The sequence below is a fragment of the Microcaecilia unicolor genome, chromosome 1 (genome assembly GCF_901765095.1).
Source record: "Microcaecilia unicolor chromosome 1, aMicUni1.1, whole genome shotgun sequence".
NCBI lineage: Eukaryota > Metazoa > Chordata > Amphibia > Gymnophiona > Siphonopidae > Microcaecilia > Microcaecilia unicolor.
In genome coordinates, this window is record NC_044031.1 from 31217143 (window position 1) to 31241918 (window position 24776).

The 24776-nt window shown below is 48.2% G+C and overlaps 1 protein-coding gene across 1 annotated transcript; it reads left to right on the plus strand.

Annotated features, from left to right (window-relative positions):
* Positions 1-9510: 9510 nt before the first annotated feature.
* Positions 9511-23312, plus strand: LOC115463694 (zinc finger protein 398-like). The gene is made up of 5 exons (XM_030194450.1): positions 9511-9724; positions 19853-19979; positions 20378-20491; positions 20645-20758; positions 23188-23312. The coding sequence occupies exons 1-5, from the start codon at positions 9698-9700 to the stop codon at positions 23310-23312; spliced, it is 507 nt and encodes a 168-aa protein (XP_030050310.1). The 5' UTR covers positions 9511-9697.
* The last annotated feature ends 1464 nt before the right edge of the window (positions 23313-24776 follow it).

Here is a 24776-nt window from a genome sequence, read left to right on the forward strand (position 1 = left end):
AGAGCCTGATCAAGTCCGCATACCAGGGACGTCTGGGCCAGTCTGGACCCACCAGGATTATCCGGCCCGGATGCTTTGCCACCCGATCTAGCACCCTGCCCAACATGGGCCAGGGCGGGAACACATAGAGAAGCTCCTGTGTCGGCCACTGTTGGAGAAGAGCATCTACTCCCAGGGATCGAGGGTCCCGTCCTCTGCTGAAAAAGCGCGGCACTTGGCAATTGGCCGATGACGCCATCAGGTCTAGGCTCGGCTGGCCCCAGCGCTTCGTGATGTCCAAGAACGCCTGAGCCGATAACTGCCACTCTCCGGGATCCAAGGTATGGCGACTGAGAAAGTCCACCTTGACATTCATGACTCCGGCAATGTGGGCCGCTGACAGCTGCTCCAGGCTCGCTTTAGAGGGGCGCTCTTGGTACCTCCTTGGCGGTTGACATAGGCCACAGCCGTGGCATTGTCCGACAGGACCCTTACTGGCTTCAACGCCAGAATCGGGAGGAACTGCAATAGCGCCAACCGAATGGCTCTGAGTTCCAGGAGGTTGATAGACCACTTTGCCTCTGCAGGAGACCAGAGCCCCTGCGCTGTCCTTCCCAAACAGTGGGCTCCCCAGCCCGTCAAAGAGGCGTCCGTCGTGATGACAATCCACTCCGGGGTTACACGAGGCATCCCTGCAGACAACTTGTCTGTCTTCAGCCACCAGCTCAGCGCCTTGCGCACTGCTGGATCCAAGGGAAGGCGCACAGCATAATCCTCCGACACCGGAGTCCAGCGCTGCAGCAGAGAGTGTTGAAGTGGTCTCATATGAGCCCTGGCCCAGGGCACTACATCCATCGTGGCCGTCATAGAGCCCAACAGCTGCACATAGTCCCAAACCCGAAGGGGAGAGGCTACTAGGAACTGGTCCACCTGAGCCTGAAGTTTGACAATCCGATTGTCCGGCAGGAACACTCTGCCCACTTGGGTGTCGAATCGAACTCCCAGATACTCCAGGGACTGTGTTGGGCGCAGCTGGCTTTTCTCCCAGTTGATGATCCACCCCAGGGAGCTCAAAAGAGCAATCACCCGGTCCACATCTTTGCCGCACTCTGCATAAGAGGGGGCTCGGATCAACCAGTCGTCCAGATAAGGATGGACTTGTACTCCTTCCTTTTGCAGGAAGGCCGCGATGACCACCATTACTTTGGAGAAGGTCCGCGGAGCAGTAGCCAACCCGATGGGGAGGGCTCTGAACTGGAAGTGTCGGCCCAGGACTGCAAAACGCAGAAAGCGTTGATGAGGAGGCCAGATGGGAATATGCAAGTACGCTTCCTTGATGTCCAAGGATGCCAGGAACTCTCCTGCCTTCACTGCCGCTATAACAGAGCGGAGAGTCTCCATGCGAAAGTGCCGAACTTTCAAGGCCCGATTGACCCCTTTGAGGTCGAGGATAGGCCGTACAGAACCTCTTTTCTTTGGTACCACAAAGTAAATGGAGTAACGTCCCTTGCCAAGCTGATTTTCTGGCACCGGAACGACCGCACCCAGGCGGATCAGATTGTCCAAGGTCTGCTGCACTGCCACAGCTTTGACCGGAGACTTGCAGGGAGAGAGTACAAACCCGTCTTTTAAGGGTCGGCAGAACTCTAGCTTGTAGCCGTCTCTGATGACTTCTAGCACCCAAGCGTCTGAAGTTACTCTGGTCCACTCGCCCAGAAACGAGGACAGGCGTCCTCCAATCTGCACTGGGCCATGGACCAAGACCCCGTCATTGGGTACGAGACCCTGGGGGAGGACCGGAGGGCGTACCTCCGGAACGGCGGTCTCTGCGAAAGGAATGCTGCTTGGGGGAGAAGTTCCTCTTGAAGGAAGAGGAGGCAGAGGAGCCCGACTTGCCCGGGCGGTACCGACGGACCTCTTGAAACCGTCCTCTGGAGTTACCGGGGCGAGCACTGGCCCGAGCCCTGGCCTCTGGTAACCTCTTGCCCTTAGACGTGCCGAGATCGGTCACAATTTTGTCCAGCTCAACCCCAAAGAGCAGCTTGCCTTTAAAAGGCAACTTAGCCAGGCGGGACTTAGAGGCGTGGTCCACAGACCAATGCTTCAGCCATAGCCACCGCCGCGCAGAGACTGTCTGAGCCATACCTTTAGCTGAGGCTCTCAAGACATCATACAGTAAGTCTGCCAAATAAGCCAAGCCCGATTCCAGGGCCGGCCAATCAGCCCTCAAGGAAGGATCCGAGGGGGAAGCCCGCTGCACAATCGTCAGGCACGCCCTGGTCACATAGGAGCCGCAAACTGAGGCCTGCAAACTTAAGGCAGCTGCCTCGAAGGACGACCTTAAGGCCGCCTCCAATCTTCTATCTTGGGCGTCCTTTAGGGCCGTGCCACCTTCCATCGGCAACGCCGTTTTCTTAGTCACCGCAGTGATTAAAGAATCCACGGTAGGCCAAAGAAAGGCCTCTCGTTCACTTTCAGGCAAAGGATAGAGGCGGGACATAGCCCTAGCCACTTTGAGGCTCGCTTCCGGGACATCCCATTGAGCCGAAATTAAAGTGCGCATGGCATCATGCACGTGGAAGGTTCTAGGCGGGTGCTTCGTCCCCAGCATAATGGCGGAGCCAACAGGGGCTGAGGGAGAGACGTCCTCTGGAGAGGAAATCTTCAAAATGCTCATGGCCTGCATTAACAGGTTGGGCAAATCCTCTGAGCGAAAGATCCGCGCTGCAGAGGGGTCATCCGCTCCATCCGAGCGGGAATCCGTCTCCTCCAAGGAATCCCCAAAGGACCGTTGGGAGAACTCAGATACGCTGCCCTCATCTACATCAGAGGAGACAAAGTCCTCTAAGGCCTGGGAATCCACCCGAGGGCGTTTACTTCCAGGGGCCTCAACCCCTTTATCAGACAAGGGAGCAGGGGCAGCGTTTTGCATAAGGAAGGCCTGATGCAGCAGCAAAATAAACTCGGGGGAGAAACCCCCCAGACTGTGCACTTCAGCAGCCTGGGCCACAGCCCTAGACGCACCCTCAACCGGCGCTCGCAAGAGCGGGGGAGAAACATGCTGCGCATCCAAGATGGCATCCGGCGCGACACTCCGTGAAGGAGCCGCGCGGGAAGAACGGCGCTTAACTTTAGCCGCTTTTTTGCCGTCGCCCAAATCAAGGGCGGCCATGGCATTAACGTCTCCCAGCTCAAGGGCGGTCCAAGAAGAAGCCGTCCGAGCAGAGTGGCCGGCCAAGATGGCGGAGGCGAGCAGCGGGGGATGGGCGTTTATGGCGGGAAAAACCGCCGCGCCGGAGGGAGAACCGGGACACTGACCGGCCTCCAAACTGACCCCCAACAAGGGCGAATCAGACTTTAAGACCCCCGCATCCCCGCTAGAAACGCACACGCGGTCCGGGGAGCGATTCTTCGCGCCCTCGCCCTCCGACGCCATAGGCCACGTGGAGATCGATCGGGGAACCCCCTGCCCGCTATAAAAAGGTAAAATTACCTGCTTCTTGCTCCGAGCTGTAACGACCTGGTGTCCCAGTGAGTAGCTGCAATAAACGTCGAAATAAACGCCTTTAAGGACGTCCAAAAATTTTTTTTTTTTTTTTAACGGAGCCAGCGGGAGGGGGGAGAAAAGGAGGGACCTGGCGCCACCAGGTTTGCACTTGCTCAAGAAGAGCCCTCAACCCCAGGTACTCAACAAAACCTAAAAATTAGGCTTGGAGACCTAGCCAGAGCTGCTGCTGTGTGTGACCACCACCTGCTGAGATAGAGAACATACTGAGGAGTTTCCGGCAGCACATGACCACATATAGGGAGGCAAAAGTTTGCTCTCTATCTCCACCTGCTGGTAGATGGACACAACCCACCAGTCTATGGATTGATCAGCATGATGATATGGAAGCATTATATGCACCTTGGCACATAAATTTTTTGTTACAGGCCCAAACCAAAGAGCTACCACCAATGTGTAAGAAAAGTATATTGTTACACCCCCTAAGACAGATTTGGCGCTTTCTTATGACAGTTTGGAATCAACACCCAAACATTAGCGATCAGCTTCCACTTCGGGGAAATGGAGGTTTTCTGCCTGGACTGGAAGCTCGGATATTTAAGAGATGGTCAGACATGGGAATCACTCTAATTGAACATATAGCAAATGAAGAGGGAAGATTATACACATTTACAGACCTGCAGCAGAGACTGTCTTTAACCAACACAGATTACTTTACATATAGACAGTTACATCATTACTGGCATAGCTTAGACCAAGAGGCATTGGGCTCAAAATTGGGCCAAAAACTGCAAGATTTTTTAAAAAGGGACGCACGTGGCCAGGTGTCTATATCCAGTTTGCATCGGGCACTGCTGTCGCTCTGCCAGCCCCGAAACTATAAAGCATTAACAGAGGCATGGAGCAAAGTTTTGGGGTATGAATTGAAAGGGGTAAATTTTGCAAAATTGATAAAAGATATCCCAAAACAAGTGGGTGGGGCGGAGCTGCAGGAGAGTCAATACAGAATAATACACAGGGGATACATAGCACAGACACAAGCAGCAAGAGCCGGTTGGGCGCCGGAGGCGCAGTGTGTAAAATGCAGACGAGGGAGAAATACATTGTTGCATGCATTTTGGAGTTGTGTAAAGGTGAAAATCTTTTGGAAAAGGCTCCATAATTATTTGGAGACTCTAGTAGGGTACAGGTTAATCCCCTCTTGGAGAGGGGTGGTACTAAATAAAAGGGGAGCCTACGAACTTTCAGGTAAGAGCACGGATCTCCTGCTGGGTAAGGCGTATGCAGTGGGGAAAAAATGCATATTGAGACATTGGATGCAAGAGGAACCACCCACCATCTGGCTTTGGAGGAATAAATTTCATGAGTTGATGTTATGGGAGGCTAGAGCAGCAAGAGGTACCCCAAAGAAAAGAAAAGAAAAGCATTCATTTCCATTTGGAACAGATACTTGCAAGAAATCTCTCATAAAGCACGAAGTGCAGTGCTCAATAATCTGACCGAGCCATGAGATAGAAGGAGAGAGAGGCTAAAACTTTAAGGTATGGGAGGGGTTAGTGGAGTATGCATAGTTTGAGTAGACCGCCTCAGAAATGGGGGAAAGTGCCAGAGGAATCCGGTCACGTTCACCTACACTCTGATAAGTATACTGAGGGGAGAGGGAGAGGGATGCCATGAAGTTAAAAGTTGGTTTAAGAGGAGGGAGGGAGGTGCGGGTGGGAGGGAGGGGAAATAGTTTTGAAAAAGGTAAGATACTATGTAAATTGAAGGGTTACATGCCATAATAGCTTGGAAAAGTTTTGATTGAAGAAAAACATTCAGCAGTCTCGTCGGTAAACATTGTTGAGACTTAAATGAGGTAATAAAATACAGAGCAATCACGAGACACAATTATTGGAGTTTAATATGGAAGTTTATGGGTTAAGATAGAATTATCTGTTATCAAACTTTTATTGTATAACAAAGAATTGCAAATAATGCATCTTCATTCATAACAATAGTTAAAACATAAACAGTAAAAATAGAATAGGGCCTGGGGGGAGGGAGGGATAAATGTTGTATTTCAAAATGGGATGGCTGTACGCAATGTTGCATGGTTGAAGTGCTGTTCCACTGAGTTTTGTATAATTATTTTGAGAATGTTATGTTTAGGTGGATTGGTACTTTTGGAGATTTCATCAATAAAAACGGTTAAAAATGACAAGTAGAGAGGAAAGAGGGAGGGTTAAGGGGGTTGGGTGAAACTGTCAAAAAGATTGATGATGGACTTTATCATTGTATTTCTATTTTGAAAGTTTGCTGGTGGCATTTAAGTTTCTGTCAGATATTGGATGTAGTTATCTTTGTCATCAATAAAAATGTTGAAATATAAAAAGAAAAGAGGGCAGACCAATGTAGTTCCAACACGATATGTTTATTAGCAATCAACTTGTATTTTATACAAATGTTTTGTTTTTATTATTATATACTAGTAAAAGAGGCCCGTTTCAGAGCAAATGAAACTGGCGCTAGCAAGGTTTTCGTCGCCAACACCCCCCCTCCCTCCCTGGCCAACCCGTTCGTTGTTCTGCCATTGCTCTGCCCTCGAGGGCGGGGCCTGGAGTGATTTTGGTGGCTTCACCACCACGAACCTTCAAACCTTTTTGAAGGAAGTCAGGGCTTGGCTTCACTGACGTCAGTGTCCTCAGAACGTTGAGGGTGAGTTTTATTACAGTAGATGTTTCTTTGTACCCCGCCCTGGATAAGGGCAGATTAGAATAAATTTAAATTTAAACACTTAACGAGATGACTCGACACAGTCCTGTGTTTCAGTGCAACATGCACCTGCTTCAGGAGTAAAACAAAATCTCAGTGTAAGTCAAAAAGTAAAGAAATCAAACCATCCAATAAGCCAATGGTGTGGCATCAGAGGAACAAATTGAATTGTGAGCGATCACTGCACGCAGTGTGAGATACCAAATCTGCTAAGGACCACATAGGAATAAATCAAGGAGTAGGGGTGGACCAAGAAATCTTCACAGGTATGTATGTATTTATTTGCTACATTTTTACCCCACATTTTCCCACCTATTTGCAGGCTCACTGTGGCTTACATGGTACCGGAAAGGTGTTGATAGACTCCAGAGTAAAACAAATACAAATAATGGTTAAGTAGGGTAGGGACCACATGAAGACACACGTGTTGGGACCATAAAGAGGATAGTAAGAACAGATGAGATTGTTTGGTGATCAGTACGGACTGTGGTGTTATAGTGTCGCGGAGTTCAGGTATTTAAGTTGGATTAGTGGGGTAAGCCTTTTGAAACAGGTGGGTTTTTAGTTTTCCTGGAGGTGGTCGTACGTGGTTTTCACGGTTTTTGGTAGTGCATTCCATAGTTGTGTGCTGATGTAGGAAAAACTGGATGCATAGGTTGATTTGTATTTTAGTCTCCTGAATGTATGTATTCAGGGGACCTAGCATGGGTGTGTTACATTGTTGTGCACTTTCTCAGTTCCGGTTGTACACTCTGCCGGTGCAGCCCTCATATAGATGGTTAGATGTGATGTAGCTGCTCCTGCTACCAGGTTCTGTGGAGCTGGCCTGGAAAGTGTGTGTTTGACAGCAGTAGACTGTTTGGCAACCCATGCTGAATGAGTGAGGCATTTGTGTTTGGACAGTGTGGGCTGGATTATGGCTGGTTGGGGATACAGGAAGCTCTTCTATATCAGGATGTTGGCTAACAGACTGCTGTGATAGCATTGCATTGGGTATATGTGGGCTATGAGTAACATTTGCATTGTGCTTTACTGGAGCAATGAAAGAGCCTGGTAGAACTGGCTCTACAGAAGGATCTGTGTGGTTGCTTTAGCATAGGGTGAAATGGTGAGTCAGAAGAGTGTGTGTGCCATCACATGCCATATATACCCATCTTCAAATCATTGCTCAAAGCCCACCTCTTCAATGTTGCCTTCGGCACCTAATCACTACATCTCTTCTCAGGAAATCTCATCTACCCCAACTTGACATTTCGTCCTTTAGATTGTAAGCTCTTCTGAGCAGGGACCGTCCTTATTCGTTAATTTGTACAGCGCTGCGTAACCCTAGTAGCGCTCTAGAAATGTTAAGTAGTAGTAGTAGTATATACTGGCCTCTCTAGGTGTGGTCATCATGGGTCATCATGAGTCTATGTACCTATGACAGCAGGTGCAAGGGCTGGGTATGTATTAGTGACAGCAGTGATGATGGCTGAGGCACCCTAGAAAGATACCTCTGCAGTGGACCCTACTCCCCCCCCCTAGGTTGGACACCTCCCCCTCCTCAATACCACTCCCTAGAGGTCTAACATTTCATCTCTTCTTCCCAGCCTCCTCACTGTGTCCTGCATTTCCACACTTCCCTTCTTGCTGCCGGGCCAGCCCCTGCTATTTTTTAAAATTTTTTATTACATTTGTACCCCCGCGCTTTCCCACTCATAGCAGGCTCAATGTGGCTTACATATTATATACAGTACTTATTTGTACCTGGGGCAATGGAGGGTTAAGTGACTTGCCCAAAGGAGCTGCCTGTGCCTGCAGTGGGAATCGAACCCAGTCCCCCAGGACCAAAGCCCACCACTCTAACCACTAGGCCACTCCTCCAATTACTGATACAGCCTTGCTCTGTACTAATGCAGCACTCTGTCCAGCCTCCTTCCCCCAGGTCACATTTCTTGGGTGTGTGGGCCATGCCACAGCACTGCCCTAGCACTGACCTGTGTTTCCTGCAGCAATGCAGTACAGCTGCTTCTGGATTCTATTGACCACCTTGGGTGGGGGTGGGGGGTAGGGAGGACCTCCACAGAGGCAGCCCCGAAAACAATTATGCAACCAACTGAGGACTTGGGCACCTACCACAGCTATTTCACCATTCCCTTATTTCTGTAACCCTGGGCAGCTGTCTGGCCCATCTGGTAGCTGGCTGGCCGTCTGACAACTTGTATCTACATCTTAATTTAAGAAGCTGTTAAAGACCTGATTGTTTTGTAAGGTGTTTGACTGATGGGTGGATATTGAGGCTTGCTGAGGTTTGGCTGCTTGTAAGGGTTTTTTTTTTGTACAGTTTGTGCATTTTATGAGTGTTTTATGGTTCATTGCCTAGATGGTTGGATAGGCGGCTTATAAATGTATTAATTAAATAAATAAGTTACAATGAACCGATCAGTAAACAGGATTTCATCACTGAAATTTGGCCATCTGTATTGTATAGAAAAGTGTAGGAAAACGAACACAAAATACAGAGTTTTTAAGTGCTGTTTCTACAAGCTACAATAATTTCCTATTTATATCTACCTATGTAGAGAGGTGTGGTAGCCGTGTTAGTCCACTCTTAAAGGTTATCAATAGAAATCAAACAAAATAAAGCATGGAAAAGAAAATAAGATGATACCTTTTTTATTGGACATAACTTAATACATTTCTTGATTACCTAGCTTTCGAAGGTTGCCCTTCTTCATCAGATGCTTTGATGTTTCTCTTATATATACTATCTGCCAACACATTTGCTTATTTCTGATCTGACGAAGAAGGGCAACCTTTGAAAGCTAATCAAGAAATGTATTACGTCCAATAAAAAAGGTATCATCTTATTATCTACCTATGGGAAGCTTTCAAATAAATTTATAAAGTTGTCAAATAAATTTAAAAAAATCTTTTGTCTTCCACATTTTAAGGTACTGCCTATCCAACTGGAACAGCTTTAGACTTTTTTTCAGATGGACCACCCATAGCCAGTCTGTTATTTCTAATCTTTTGCTATTGTTTTGGGTGAATGAAAATGGTGGCAATCTGCGCCTACTGGTTTAGCCCATATAATAAGCTCATACACTCCTCCTCCTTGGGCCAGATTTGAGATAGGCTCATGCATTAACCTCCTTCCTTGACTTGTAGAGATCTATCTTAAGGAAGTGGCATACCCTAGATGACCTCAGCAAGGGGAAGGGATGAAGTGCTCTGAGCATGACTGCTACTTTCTGTTCCTCATTTGTCTGCAGGATGCAAAGTGCGGAATAGACACGGAAGAAAAGAAAGCTTTATCTTATTTCTGATCTGTAGAGAGGGAGAAGAAGGAATTTATCTGAGACCTTTAGGGATCAGTCTATCCTCCTCCTGTTTTATTCATCCTTCCAGGAAAAGGGAAATCTCTTGCCTGAATCCATCCCAGCAGCTGCAGAATTCAGCGGGGAAAACAGAAGAGAAATGTCTGCCCAAGTTTCTTCTGATCAGGCAAGAAATTCTTTTCTCTTCTCTTCTCATGTATACATTTCTTCCCTTAACCAATCTCTTCACCAGGGCCGGTCTTAAGGCGAGGCGGCCGCACAGGGCCTCCTCGCGCTCAGGGGGGCCCCGCGCAGCGCGCCTCAGGTCGCCCCGCCCCTAACGCCCGAGCACCACTCTCCCTCCCTCCGAAGTTCAACAACGCGCGACGGCGACGTGGTGGTGGGGGCCAGTGTTGCCAGGTGGGCGGTTTTCCGCGACCCGCCGCGGGAAATTTTTGCCCGCGGCGGGTTGCGGTTTTTTGGGCTTCTTTTTTTGTTTTTGGGCGTTTTTTTCGGCCGCGGGGGGCGGGGCCGATGACGTTCTGGGCGGGGACGATGACGGCGGGGGTGGGGTTGATGACGGCGGGGGGCGGGGTGATGACAGGGGTGGGGGTGTCGGGGGCGGGGTTTGAGTTTGGGCTGGATTTAGGCTGTTTTGGGTGGGAAAAAAATTGTCCACCTGGCAACCTTGGTGGGGGTGGTCCGCCCCAGATGTCAGCGGGTGGTGGTGCTCCGAGTCCGCTCCCGTCGCTGCTCGTCCTGTCCTGCCTTTAAAAACCCAATTTGAAGCGCTGGAGTAACAGGCAGCAGCGCCTCGCGTCTGCCCTTCTACTAAAAATCTGTTCGACGACATCATTGGGCCTTCCCACATTGAGTTCCGCCCTCCTCTGAGGTAAAGAGTAGTTACTTACCTGTAACAGGTGTTCTCCGAAGACAGCAGGCTGCATATTCTCACAAGTGGGTGATGTCACGTCGGCCCCGGAGGATTTTAAAGCAAAATCTAAAAATCTCTTTAACTGTGTTCTGTCGCGCGAGCAATCGCACTACGCATGTGCGCACACATCTTCCCGCTCGCCGTGCGGACACGCCCCTCAGTTAAATCCAAAAGATGAAGGAGACAACTCCAAAAGGGGAGGTGGGAGGGTTTGTGAGAATATGCAGCCTGCTGTCTTCGGAGAACACCTGTTACAGGTAAGTAACTACTCTTTCTCCAAAGACAAACAGGCTGATATTCTCACAAGTGGGGGGTATCCCTAGCTTCCAGGCTTACACAACACAACAAACAGTGGTCAATTGAGTCTCGCAACGGCGAGGCCAGAATAAAAATTGACCTGAAAGGAAGAAACATCTAAATGAGTGTAGCCTGGAACAGAACAAAAATGGGCCTAGGAGGGTTGGAGTTGGATTCTAAACCCCAAATAAGTTCTGCAGCCCCGACTGCCCAAACCGACTGACACGTTGGCTATTCTGCTGAAGGCAGTAGTGAGATGTGAATGTGTGGACTGATGACCACGCCACAGCTTTGCAGATCTCTTGAATAGTGACTGATCTTAAATGAGCCACCGACTCAGCCATGGCTCTAAGTTTGTGAGCCGTGACATGGCCCTCTAGAGTCAGTCCAGCTTGGACAAAACGAAGGAAATGCAATCTGCTAGCCAAGAAGAAATGGTGCGGTTTCCGACAGCAACTCCTCTCTATTGGCATTAAAAGAAATAAACAACTGGGCGGACTGTCTGAGGGGGCTCGTCCGTTCCACGTAAAAAGAGCGCAGCTTGCTTTTGCCAGGGCTTGTAAGATGAGGGAGAGAGAATGTTGGCAAGACAATTGACTGGATCAGATGGTACTCCGATACCACCGCCAGTAAGAACTTTGGCTGCATGCGGAGAACTACTCTGTTAAGATGAAAAGTAAGGTAAGGCGCTTGAGCTACTAGAGTCTGAAGCTCACCGACCTTACGAGTTCAAGGAATAGCTATCAGGGAAAATGACCTTCCAGGTCCAATACTTCAGATGGCAGGAATTCAGTGGCCCGAATTGAGCTTTCAGCAGCTGGATGAAAACGACATTGAGACCCCAAGATATTGAAGAAGGATTGATAAGGGCTTTGACCGAAGCATAAGAGCCAATTTTCAAAATTATTGGGGGTGCTAAGCCCAACAGAAACCCCCCCCCCCCCCTAGACATATACAAGGAATTCTCTCTATTGGGGGAGAAGTAAACCTCTCATGAAGTGGACAGCTAAAGGCTGACCTTTTACATGTTGATGATAAGCACTTATTGCACGAAGATGGACACTGACAGAGTTGGTCTTGAGACCAGACTCAGACAGGTGTAGAAAGAACTCAAGCAAGGTCTGTATAAGACAAGAGGCAGGATCTAGGGCCTTGCTGTCACACCAGACGGCGAACCTCTTCCATGAAAAAGAATAACACCTCTTCGTGGAATCTTTTCTGGAAGCAAGCAAGACCCGGGAGACACTCTCTGGAAGACTCAACGAAATCCATACTCTCACCATGCAGACCGTGTGAGCCAGAGATTGGAGGATGGGATGTAGAAGTGCCCCCTCGTTCTGCGTAATGAGAGCTGAAAAACATTCCAACTCCAGAAGAAGAGGGAACCATATCTGACGCGGCTAGAAGGGACCGAACAGAATCATGGCTCCACAATCTTGCTTGAGAATCAGCAAAGCCTTTTCCACCAGAGGTATGGGAGGATACGCATACAGAAAGCCTGTCCCCCAATGAAGGAGAAAGGCATCCGATGCTAGCCTACCGTGAACCTGCAGCCTGGAACAGGACTGAGGGACTTTGTGATTGGACTAAGTGGCAAAAAGATCCACTGAGGGGGTGTCTCACTCCCGGAAGATCTTTCGAGCTACAGTCACGCTCAACAACCATGACTGTAGCATTATCCTGCTCAGCCTGTCGGCCAGACTGCTGTTTACGCCAACTAGATAAGTGGCTTGGAGAAAACATGCCGCGTTGGCGGGCCCACCGCTACATCTGCATGGCATCCTGACTCAGAGGGCAAGATGCAGTACCCTTTTGTTATCGAGTACATCGCAACCCGATTGTTTGGTTGAATTAGAATAATTTGGTTGGATAGCCGACCCCAGGAGGGATGCAACCTTCGTCAGCAGCTTTTGTGGCTGAGGAAGTTGGCAGGGATGCCCCAGAATCAAATTGGAGAGAATTGACCACCTCTGAAGAGAATTCTGAAAACTGGTGAACAGTTGGGTCACATCCTCCAGATACCCTGAACTTGATACCACTGGGAAGCTAGGATGCACTGAGCGGATGTCATGTGTAAATGTGCCATGGGAGTTACGTGAACTGTGGAAGCCATGTGCCTAGAAGTCTCAATATTTACTGTGCTGTAATCTGTTGAGACGGGCAATGATCGTGTTAAGGGAACACATGCACTCCCAGTCCATGAAGAGACGCTGCAACAACAGCCAGGCACTAGGAAAACATTCTCTGGACGCAAACTGGGTATAAGTATCCTGTAAGTCCAGAGAGCATAGCCAATCGTTTTCCTGAAGTATGGGAAGAAGGATGCCCAGGGAAAGCATCCTGAACCAAATATCTGTGTAGGCCCCTTATGTCTATGATGGGACGCAACCCACAAAGAAGCACCTGGAATAGAATCTCAACCCTTCTTGCCCTGGTGGGACGGGCTCGACTGCATTGGCGCTGAGAAAGGCGGAGAGTTCCTCTGCAAGTACCCACTTGTGATGGAAGCTAAAGGATTAAGCTCCCAATGAGCAATGTGGAGGGTTTGATTCCAGATTGATAGACCTCCCCCCGACAGGCAGATTAGCCGGTATGGACATTTTTTTTTTTTTTAAATTTTATGGTGGCTATGCTGAATTGGAGCCAGTCAAAAACCCGTCCCTGGTTTTTGCGGAGTAGCTGCAGGGGCCTGATTAGGTGTACGCTGTTGACTAGAACGAGCGTGCTGTGGCATAGCCTGAACCGGCTGTCGAGAAGCAGGAGTATACGTACGATCCCTTAAGGCACAAGGAAAACTTCTCTTCCCTTTAAAGAACTTCCAAGATGAGGAAGTGTATGCACAGAATATCTACAATTTTCTGCTGAGTCCCCTCCTCCAGGTGAGAGGCACGCAGTCATGAGAGTCTGCGCATCACTATACCCAGAGCAGAAATCTAGATGTTATAAGTGTCGAAAATGCCCCTGGACAGGAACCTGCGACACACCGTTGAAAAGGTTTAGCCTGCTCCGGTGGGAATGCTCATAAAGATCTAGCAGGACTCGATTTTGGATGCGATCATGCCAGCCTGGTACGCCGTTCTCCCAAAATAGGCTAAGGATGTATGCTCTGGCCCCGGGGGCGTCTAAGCAAGTTTTTAGAACTGCTATCTATTCTGAGAGCAGAATCCACCACCGCAGAATCATGAGGTAACTGAGGCCCAATGAAACTGGGTTCCCCGTGGATCCGATACTGGGATTCAGTCTTCTTATATCATGTTGTAGAAGACTTAGGTGAAGATGGATAGTCCAGGACCTCGAGCATCTGGGGCCTTGGGCTGATTCACAATCTCCACTGTAATGTGTCGAGACAGATAGAAGATCTAGAGAATTCTCAGCAGAGAAAACCCCATGACTTTCATGTTCATCAGATGAGCCATAATTGAATTGAACTAACAACTCAGACAGAGCAGCTCAGATCCAAACCCGTCCAACATGGAAGCCCGGTAACCTCTAGGATGGGGTCGAGAAGTTGACTCTCCAGACGACTCCAGTGAAGGAAAATCGACCCAGTAGGCTGCGAACACCAATACCGGAGGCAGCATCGGTGAAGGAGATCTAATCCCAGGTGAAAAGCTAGATGCCGCAGGAGCGCTAGCACCAATGGCACTCGATGGTACCCATGGTACCGTGTCCATAACAGAGATGGGACCGATGGTATCGATAGTACCCATGGCACCGACGGTACCGATGGTACACATGGTACCGATGGTACCCATGATACCTGGTACCAATGGTACCCATGGTACTGATGTACCGATGATAGTCATGATATCTGGTATCGATGGTACCCATGGTACCGATTATACCTGGTACCGATGGTACCCATGACATCTGGTACCGATGGTACCCATGATACCTGGTACCGATGGTACCCATGGTACTGATGGTATCTGGTATCGATGATAGTCATGATATCTGGTATCGATGGTACCCATGGTACAGATGATATCTGGTACCGATGATACCCATGATACCCGGTACCGATGGTACCCATGATACCTGGTACCGATGGTACCCATGACATCTGGTACCGATGGTACCCATGATGCCTGGTACCGATGGTACCGACGTCCGATGCCAGGATACCTCCATAATAGAGGGAGCAACGCTCTCGGCACTGACCGACGTCTGATGCCAGGATACCTCCATAACAGAGGGAGCAAAGCTCTGGGCACCGATGTCTCCTTTGGGCATCCCTGGCAAGTAGCATACGTCTCGTCATTTTGAGACACTACTTGCACTTCTCAGGGAGATGATCCGGCCCAAGACACGTCCGCTGATGCGCCCGAATGACCTGCAAAGCAGGAGGCGCCGAGGCAGGTGGAGACCCACTCGATGCATCACTGTACCCAGCGTGCATCGGTCTCTATTGGACTCAAAAATTGATCTCCTTTGGGCATCCCTGGCAAGTAGCATACGTCTCGTCATTTTGAGACACTACTTGCACTTCTCAGGGAGATGATCCGGCCCAAGACATGTCCGCTGATGCGCCCGAATGACCTGCAAAGCAGGAGGCGCCGAGGCGGGTGGAGACTCACTCGATGCATCCGGTTGCAGTGGGTAGAAGGCTTAAAGTCAGAGTGGTGTGCTGGAGCAGGCTCTCACAGCTCTCGAGAGCCATTTGTTAAGTTTTTAAAAAATTTGGGGACTTTAACAAATGGATTCTTTTACTTTGCTGGCGAGAGTCTTTTTTAATAAGAAAAAAAAGAAAGAAACTTATAAAGAAATACTTATAAGTTTTGATTCTCATTTCAGGCACAGCCCCTTGTGACTCTGGCAATTACTTAAACTTTCCTTGCCCCAGGTACAAAAAGTACCTGTATATGTAAGCCACAATGAGCCTGCCATGAGTAAAGTACAAACGGAAAAAATAAATAAATAAAGAACACCCAAAGGGGTACTACTACTACTACTTAGCATTTCTATAAAAAGTTAAAATAAAAAAAGAGATTTAACTCCGAGGACCTGAAGAAAACACGAAGCACTAATGAACTCCGTGTCTCCTCAGACGCGGAAAAAGAACTGAGGGGCCTGTCCGCACGGCGAGCGGGAAGATGTGTGCGCACATGCGCGGTGCGATCGCTCGCGCGACGGAACGCAGTTAAAGAGATTTTTAGATTTTGCTTTAAAATCCTCCGGGGCCGACGTGACGTCACCCACTTGTGAGAATATCAGCCTGCTTGTCTTTGGAGAATTTCCAATTACCGCGAGGGCGGGTGGGACTCATTGTGGGAAGGCCCAATGAGGTCGTCGAAGAGATTTTTAGTAGAAGGGCAGACGCGAGGCGCTGCTGCCTGTTACTCCAGCGCTTCAAATTGGGTTTTTTTTAAAGGCAGTGAGGGTGGTGGGCCTGGGTGGCAGGAGAATGAAGCTGGTAGGTGGGGAGGGACTCAGATGGGAGAAGGGTGTGGGGCTCTCAGGTGGGGGAAGGGTGGGATGGGGAGGGGGTTCTCAAATGGGAAGGAGACTGAGGTGGGGAGGGGGTTCATGGATGGGAGAAGCAGAAGGGGGTGGGGAGGGGGTTCTTGGATAGTTGAAGAGGACGGGTGGGGAGGGGACTGGGGTTCTTGGATGGGAGAGACTGGGGAGGGTGTTCTCGGATGGGAGAAGGGGACGGGTGGGGAGAGGACTGGGGTTCTTGAATGGGAGAAGGGGACTGAGGTGGGGAGGGGGTTCAAGGATGGGAGAAGGGGATGGAGAGGGGGTTCTTGGATGCTTGAAGGGGACGGGTGGGGAGGGGACGGGTTCTTGGATGGGAGAGACTGGGGAGGGGGTTCTCGGATGGGAGAAGGACGGGTGGGGAGGAGACTGGGGTTCTTGGATGGGAGAAGGGGACTGAGGTGGAGAGGGGGTTCTTGGATGGTTGATGGGGACGGGTGGGGAGGGGACTGGGGTTCTTGGATGGGAGAAGGGGACTGGATCTGAGAAGGGGCAATGTGGGAAAATGGGGGCCATGGCTGGGGCTGGTGGGAAAATGGGGTATGCGTGGGTCAGGTGGGAGAATGGTTCTGAAAAGGGGGGCCCTAATACATGTGGATGAAGGGGGCTGGAACTGGGGGCTGAAAAGGAGGTTAGGTGGGATAAGAGGCTGGAGACTGAAAAGGGGCAGGGGATGAAACTGGGGACTGGGGGCTGAAAAGGGAACAGGGAGAAGTGGCTGGGGGGCTGAAGCTCGTAACTGGTGGGAGAAAAGGGCTGGGGCTGAAATGGGGGACTGGTGGGATAGTGGGGCTGGAACTGGGGGCTGAAAAAAAGGGGCGGAGAGAGGGGCAGATCCTGGATGGGGGAGTAAGAGGGAGGGCAAAATCTGGATGGATGGGAGAGGGAGGGCAAATGGTGGATTGAAGGAGCAGAGAGAAAGGGCAGACAGTGGATGGACGGGATAGAAAGGGCAGACAGTGAATGGATGGGGGAGAGAGAGAGGGCAGACAGGGGCAGATGGTGGATGGAAGGGGCAGGAAGAGAGGGCAGACATTGGATGGAGGGGACAGCAGAGAGGGCAGACGACACTGGATGGCAGAGAGAGACCGAAGACAGATGCTGGATGGAAGGAAGACAGTGAAAAGAAGATGAGGAAAGCAGAAACCAGAGACAACAAACTAAATAAAATATATATTTAAATTTTTTTGCTTTAGGATAAAGTAGTATTGTAGATATGTTAATAAATGTTTATAATAGAACATGCAAACAAGGTAATCTTTTTATTGGACTAATTTTAATACATTTTGGCTAACTTTCGGAGAACAAAACCCCCTTCCTCAGGTCAGGATAGGATACTGTAACAGTACTATACTGTATTGACCTGAGGAAGGATGTTTTGGCCTCTGAAAGTTAAATATATTCAATAAAATGGTATTATTTTATTTTCTATATTTATTTTATTTCTATTTGTTAATTTGTAAAGTGGTGATTGGTATTTGTTAGTTGTTTTCAAATTTACATCTGCTGTCTTTATATTTTGCACAGTAGTAGGGGACATTTTCTGTTTCTGTGGTGTTGCATTGTATGCAGAGTCTGGCATCTTGGGGGTTCAGTTTAATTTTTGTCTAAATAGAAAGTTTAAATATTACTACTTATTCTATAGTGGATTAGGGTGTATCTGTGTTTGTGAAAAAGACATGGCTTTCAGTTGGCACTGACTGCAGGATCGACAAGCCCTGGAGCTGGGGGCCTTGGAGCTCGGAGGGAGGGGTGGTGGGCCCTGGAGCTAGGGTGGTGGCGGAGTTAGGGTGGGGGCAGGGCTAGGGTGGAGCCCCATCAAATTGGTCTGCATAGGACCCCGCACTTGCTAAGACCGGCCCTGCTCTTCACAATACTAACTGTACCTGACATACTGGATTAACTATATTAACAATACTATGTAACATCAATAGACACACATTTTCTCTCTTCTCAGCCCAGACCCCAACACTCTTCACTTTCTTGCCTTCAGACACCAAACAACATTCTTCTCTCCTTCTCATCTCTTCTACTTTCTCCTTCTTCCAACTACTTTTATCAGCCCAACATTATTATTATTATTATTAACATTTGTATAGCGCTACCAGATGCACGCAGCACTGAACACCTGACATAGAGACACAGGCCCTGCTCAATAGAGCTTACAATCTAAAAATAATACAGACAGACAAGACAATTAAGGGCGAGGGAAGTACTGGGTGAGAAGGAACAAGGGGAGGGAATTGAGTAATAGCTAGGAGCCAAAAGCAGTGGTGAAAAGATGGGTTTTCAGCATAGATTTGAAAACAGGTAGAGATGGAGCTAGACTTACAGGCTCAGGAAGTCTATTCCAGGCATAAGGTGCCGCGAGGGAAAAGGAACGATGCCTGGAGTTATCAGTGGAGGAGAAGGGGGACGACGAGAGATTTGTCCAGTGAGTGGAGTTCACGGGGAGGAATGTAGGGAGAGATGAAAGTGGAGAGGTAATGGGGAGCTGCAGAGTGGATGCATTTAAAGGTCAGTAAGAGAAGTTTGAATTGTATGCGGAAGCAGACAGGGAGCCAGTGAAGTGACTTGAGGAGTGGGCTAGTGTGGGTATAACGATTTTAGCGGAAAATAAGTCGTGCTGCAGAATTTTGGACAGACTGGAGAGGAGAGAGATGACTGAGTGGAAGACCAGTAAGAAGTAAATTGCAATAATCCAAACGAGAGGTGACAAGGGTTTGAACAAGGGTTCTGGTAGCGTATTCAGAAAGGAAGGGGCGGATTTTGCTAATGTTGTAGATAAAGAAACAACAGGTTTTGGCGATCTGTTGAATATGTGCAGAAAAGAAGAGAGAGGAATCAAAGGTGACTCCAAGGTTATGAGCCGAGGAGACAGGGAGGATGTGAGAGCCATTAACAGAGATAGAGAATGGGGGAAGAGGGGAGGTGGATTTAGGGGGAAAAATGAGAAGTTCAGTTTTAGTCATGTTTAGCTTCATGAGAGATTTCCAGTGTTCTCTAAGCAACAGTATATCTGCTCAAAATATTGCATATTTAAGGGAACATGTAGGGCTAGATTCTGTATATAGCGCTGAAAACAAATGAGCCTTAAGCTTTATTCTATAAATGATGCTCAGAGTTGGATGCCATTGATAGAATAACATTTGATGCCGGTATCTGTGCCAGTTACGCTAACTTAAATCTGGTGTAAATTCTCAGGCCTAAATTAGGCATGAATCTGTCTTATTCTGTAACTCCGTGCAAATTCCAGGAGCCCCCTGACCTGCCCATGCCCCTGTCACATCCATATCCCCATTTTGGATCTGTGCATAAAGATTAACGCACTGAATATCGACTATAAAGATGTGTGCATAAATTCAAATTATTGCACCGAAAGTTGATTATTAGCGACTAAGTATTGGGGCCAATTGGCTCGTTTTGCAATTAAATTACGCATGTAAATTGGGTGCATGCAAGTTGAAGCACCGTATATAGAATTAGGGAACTAATGTACTAGAGATCTGATCTCATTGACAGAGGTCATCTAACAAAGTCTATACTATCTGTTACATAAACATCATAATGAAAGTGTGACTGAATGTGTCCTCCTGGCTATTCCAGGCATCGATCATGTTCAAGGATGTTGCTGCTTATTTTTTGGAAGTGGAGTGGGACATTTTAGGAGAATGGCAGAAGGAACTGTATAAGAGGATCATCAAGGAGATTCATGACATTCTCATGTCACGAGGTAAATATGTCTTCTCTCTCATGTACTGCACAAGCATAGTATACAATGAGCACGGAAAACTCCCAGGTCCCATGGACACCCGAAATTTAGGACCTGGATTCTGATGTCATTCCATATCCAACAGGAACCAGTGAAGTAGCTCACTACAGCAGGCTCTGCAGAAGGTGCTGCTCTGTTCTTAAACTGAAGGCTTCATAGTCTGTCTCCCTTTTCTATACCAAGAAAAATTTGGCACAGAAGACCAGAGAGAGGACTTGGCACCCAGATTTCTGGCTTAGAACTACAACTATTAGCTGCACACTACTCAGCTATACTGTGCAATGTGTAACTCCCTTCTGATGGTAACCAGATGTCAGAGAAGGTTCTAATTTAAATGTTGTTTTCCTACTTCTTAACAGGTTATTCAATTGCTAATCCTGATGTTATATTTAAGATTAAAAAGGAAGATGAGAAATATTTCACTCAACACTTTGAATGGGAGGGAAAAGAAAACCTGAATGATCCCACCAAGAGTAAGTAGATGTTTTGGTTTTAAATGGCTTTGCGTTTTTACATCACAGGAGATGGATCATTAACATCAAACATTTGGAGACTTAAACTCTGTTTCCTAATTTAATACTATCAGATCCTTGGTGAAACCTTCTTGACATGTTTTCTCATAGCAGGTCTTCCAGTGGTAACCTCTGTGTTCTCACTGAGTGTTAAACAAGAGGAAAATCTCCCGTTTATGGACCATCCTGAATTAGAGACTTTTGAAGTGACTCACCCTTCTGTAACAAGTAAGTATAAAATTCTTTCTGCATATATTTACTAAAATCATTTGGGACCATTTAGGAAATCAGTGGTGGTGGGATGAGCCATCCTCCTGTCTCCTCCTCCCACTGTTTCCCTACTTTGGACAGAGTTGGCTGCTTGTGGAGATGGAGGAGGCACCTGATGGAGATGGGTGTGCTTGGGGGTAAGATCAGGTCTGCAAAATCCTTTATCTAGTGTCATGGGGTTGAGGAAATCTATACTATTGAATGGGCTGGTGGGAATAGAGAAGATAGTGGCAGGGGACATAACTGATGTAAGTGATAAAGTTTGACTTAGCCATGGAGTTTTTCTATTGCTGGTGGGTTAGTACAAATCACAGTACGCAGTTGCATGATTTTGCATTCAGTGCAGCTCTTTAAATATTCTGTTAGTCTGGATTAAGTTAATGAGAACTGACATGGACTAGTTTCCTAAATTATATGACTGATGATATATGTGTTCACATGCTTAATGTGCATTAATGTTTCTATTTGCTTTGATGCGCTTCAGTATATTAGTCCTTAGGAAGTAATTCTACAAATTGGTGCCTCACTTTTGTGAATTTGTTAAAAAAAAAAAAACTCCATGGAAAGGAATTAATCTAATCGTGGGTGAAGTTCACATACATTTCCTTAGCGTTCCTCCGGCCCGGCTCAGAATGTGACTGATGGGTTGTGCATGCCTTCCAGCAGGTGGAGACTGAGAAAAAAACTGTGACTCTAGCGAGCCCAATAAGAGCCCTTGCCAGCTAGAGAAAGATCCAGTAATCTCAGTCTCCAGCAGGTGGAAGGTGGTGAGCCCTTCAGTCTCAGTCCTTTCTTTCTAGTCTGTATTTCTCTTTGTGGTAAAGGTTCTTTGATTTAGTCCTGTGCATCTTTAAAAAAAAAAAAAAAAACCTGGTTCACAGAGGCAGAGGCCCATGGGGGGGGTCTCTTAGTGCCTTTGGTGTGTTACACTCGGGGGGCCGAGTCCCTCCCCCCATACCCTCCCTGATGATTTTTGGTGCTGGCTGCATAGGCGCCCCGTATAAGAGACTTGGGGAGGCTAAGCCTCCCCAGCCCAACTGTGACCTTCTTCCCCCACCCCGCGACGAGCTGCAGGCTTCCCCGCTCCCCAGGTCGTCCATCCCGTCTGCCCTCAGCTCCCCCCTAGCCCTCGTTTGCTTCCTGCCGCTGCCCTACCTTTAAATATTGTATTTTTCTTCCAGTCGCGGCGCCAGCATTAAAAGCAGAAGCAGGCTCGGCTCAAGCCTTCCCTCGCATGGCTCCGCCTTCGTGGAAACAGGAAATATGTCAGAAGAGGGCGGAGCCATGCGAGGGAAGGCTTGAGCCAAGCCTGCTTCTGCTTTTAATGCTGGCGCCGCGACTGGAAGAAAAATACAATATTTAAAGGTAGGGCAGCGGCAGGAAGCAAACGAGGACTAGGGGGAAGCTGAGGGCAGACGGGATGGACGAGCGGGGGGTCGGGAATTGGGGGAGTGGGCTGGAAGATTCCTGCCTGACGTTTAGAGTGGGGCTGGAAGGAGATGGTAATAACATTGGTGGATGGAGGGGAGGGCAGGGGGGAGAGGAGGGTTGCTGGACATGGGAGGATGGAGGGGAGGGCAGGGGAGAGGAGAGTTATTGGCTCGACATGGAGGGATGGAGGGAAGGGCAGGGGAGAGGAGAGTTGCTGGCTGGACATGGATGGATGGAGGGGAGGGGAGAGGAGAGTTGCTGGACATGGGTGGATGGAGGGGAGGGGAGAGGAAGGTTGCTGGACATGGGTGGATGGAGGGGGAGAGGAAGGTTGCTGGACATAGGTGGATGGAGGGGAGGGCAGGGGGGAGAGGAGGGTTGCTGGACATGGGTGGATGGAGGGGAGGGCAGTGTTTGGAATATGTCCACTTTGAGAATTAGGTGCTCAACATTAAAAGTTTAAATTTATTTACTTATTTATGGCATTTTATCCCACATTAAACATGAATTAGGGTGTTTTGTGGATCTACATGAGAATTGTGATATGATCCCTTATTTCATATTGTTGACAGTCTGCATTTTCCGTATGGGTGGTATATTGGTGTATTAGGTTCTGCCCAGTGTAATATTTATGGTACAGCAAGGTGTTCTGAGTGTGTTTTTGCACAAAGTTGTGCATAGTGTTTTGCAGTTGAGCGAATGTGGTTAGTATATGCTTTGAGCAACCACTTTATTCTTTGACATATGATACATATCTAATATCTAAATTTAATAAAAGGTATTGTGACTTATTTTTTTTCTGTGTATTATCAGACAATTATGGATTTAAGCTCCACCCCTGGCCCCACCCCTAATCCCACCCCCTTTAGCCTCCCCAAACATTTGGGCCACCGACCGCCTATGGCTGGCTGCTTTATATGATAGCTAACAGGATTTTTCATTTTCCCATGATCAAGAAATGCTATCCTTAGAAGAGGAGGCATGGTTTCCTGAGGAGCAGTTTTCTGAGGACCTGGAACAGACAGCTGATGCAGAAGAATGTCTTCCTGCGGAGGAGGATCCTTCGGTAGTAAGGATTTGACCTTCAGGAGCTTATTTCTCAGGTTTCTTCTACTTTGCGTTTTGATGACCAAGATATCCAGGTGACTGAGCCTAGAAAGGTGGATTTGCTGGTCAAGGGTATTCGCAGAGCAGGTAAGTCTTTTCATATGCATCAAGATATTAGGGATATTATTCAGGCTCAGTGGGAGGTTGCTGATTCTGTTTTTAGGCTTGCGAGATCTATGGTCAGACTTTATTCGGATTCTGATAAAGATCTTTTGCGCCCCCCAGTAATGGATACTGTAGTTTCCGTGGTTACTAAGCAAAACATGGTATACCCAGGATCACCGTATTGAATCTTTGCTGAAGAATTCCTTTGATGTTTCTGCTCTGGCAGTGCAGGCTGCAATTTGTGGGTCCTTAGTAGTGAGAGCTTGTTTCTGCTGGTCAGAAAGGGTTTTGGACCGTTCTTCGGATGATCTTTCAGCTATTGATGTTGAAGTGGCAAAGTTGGAAATGGGTTCGGCCTTTTTGGCAGATGCTCTTTATGATTTGCTTCGGGCTTCTTCAAAGTCTATGGCTCTATCCTTGTCGGCCTGTCATACTCTATGGCTGCATGGCTGGTCGGTGGATGCGGCTTCTAAGTCCCAAACTTAGTAAATTTCCCTTTAAGGGTCCTTTTCTGTTTGGTGAAGAATTAGACAAGTTGGTGCATAGCCTGAGTGAGCTAAGGTGCCAAGGTTGCCGGAGGATCGTCCCAGAGGTTCTGGCTGTGTCAATTTTTCAGGTTGTCATGGGCCGGGCAGTTTTTTTTCCGGTACAATGCTCCAGATTTTTCCAAAGGACTTGGTTCTTTCGCGGAGGTCGAGAGGCAGGGAATTCCCTTTGCTCCTCCTCCCGTCCTGAACAATGAAGGTTGGCGGGCCCAGCCTCTAGTCCAAGTAGGTGCTCGGTTGGCACAATTTCAAGGGAGGTGGGCCCAGATTACGTCGGACCAGTGGATACTAGAGGTTATTCGAGACGGGTACGCCTTAGAGTTTGCTCATCCTTTGTCAGATGCTTTCCTAGAATCCCCTTGCCGTTCTCGCATCAAGGCCAGAGCAGTCAGGGATACTCTTCGCAGACCTTTGAGCGATTTGTCCAGTCCCTTTTGCGGAACAGCGTCAAGACTGTTACTCCATTTACTTTGTGGTACCCAAGAAAGAGGGTTCCTTCCAACCAATTTTAGATCTCAAGGCAGTCAATCGAGCTCTCAAGGTGCCATCGTTTCGTATGGAGACTTTGCGGTCCGGTCCGGGAGTTTCTGACTTCTCTTAATCTTACAGAAGCTTATTTCCACATTTCTATTCGTCCTGCACATCAATGTTTCCTTCATTTTGCGGTGCTAGGTCACCATTTACAGTTTCGGGCTCTTCCCATTGGACTTGCAACTGCTCCTCGTACATTTACCAAGGTCATGGTTGTTGTAGCTGCAGCTCTCAGAACGGAGGGCATTTTGTCCATT

Coding starts and splice junctions, on each gene's coding strand:
- LOC115463694 (XM_030194450.1), top strand. CDS start 9,698: ATGTCTGCCCAAGTTTCTTCTGATCAG. Junction 19,980..20,377: donor TGACATTCTCATGTCACGAG/GTAAATATGTCT, acceptor ACTTCTTAACAG/GTTATTCAATTGCTAATCCT. Junction 20,759..23,187: donor GACTCACCCTTCTGTAACAA/GTAAGTATAAAA, acceptor CCCATGATCAAG/AAATGCTATCCTTAGAAGAG.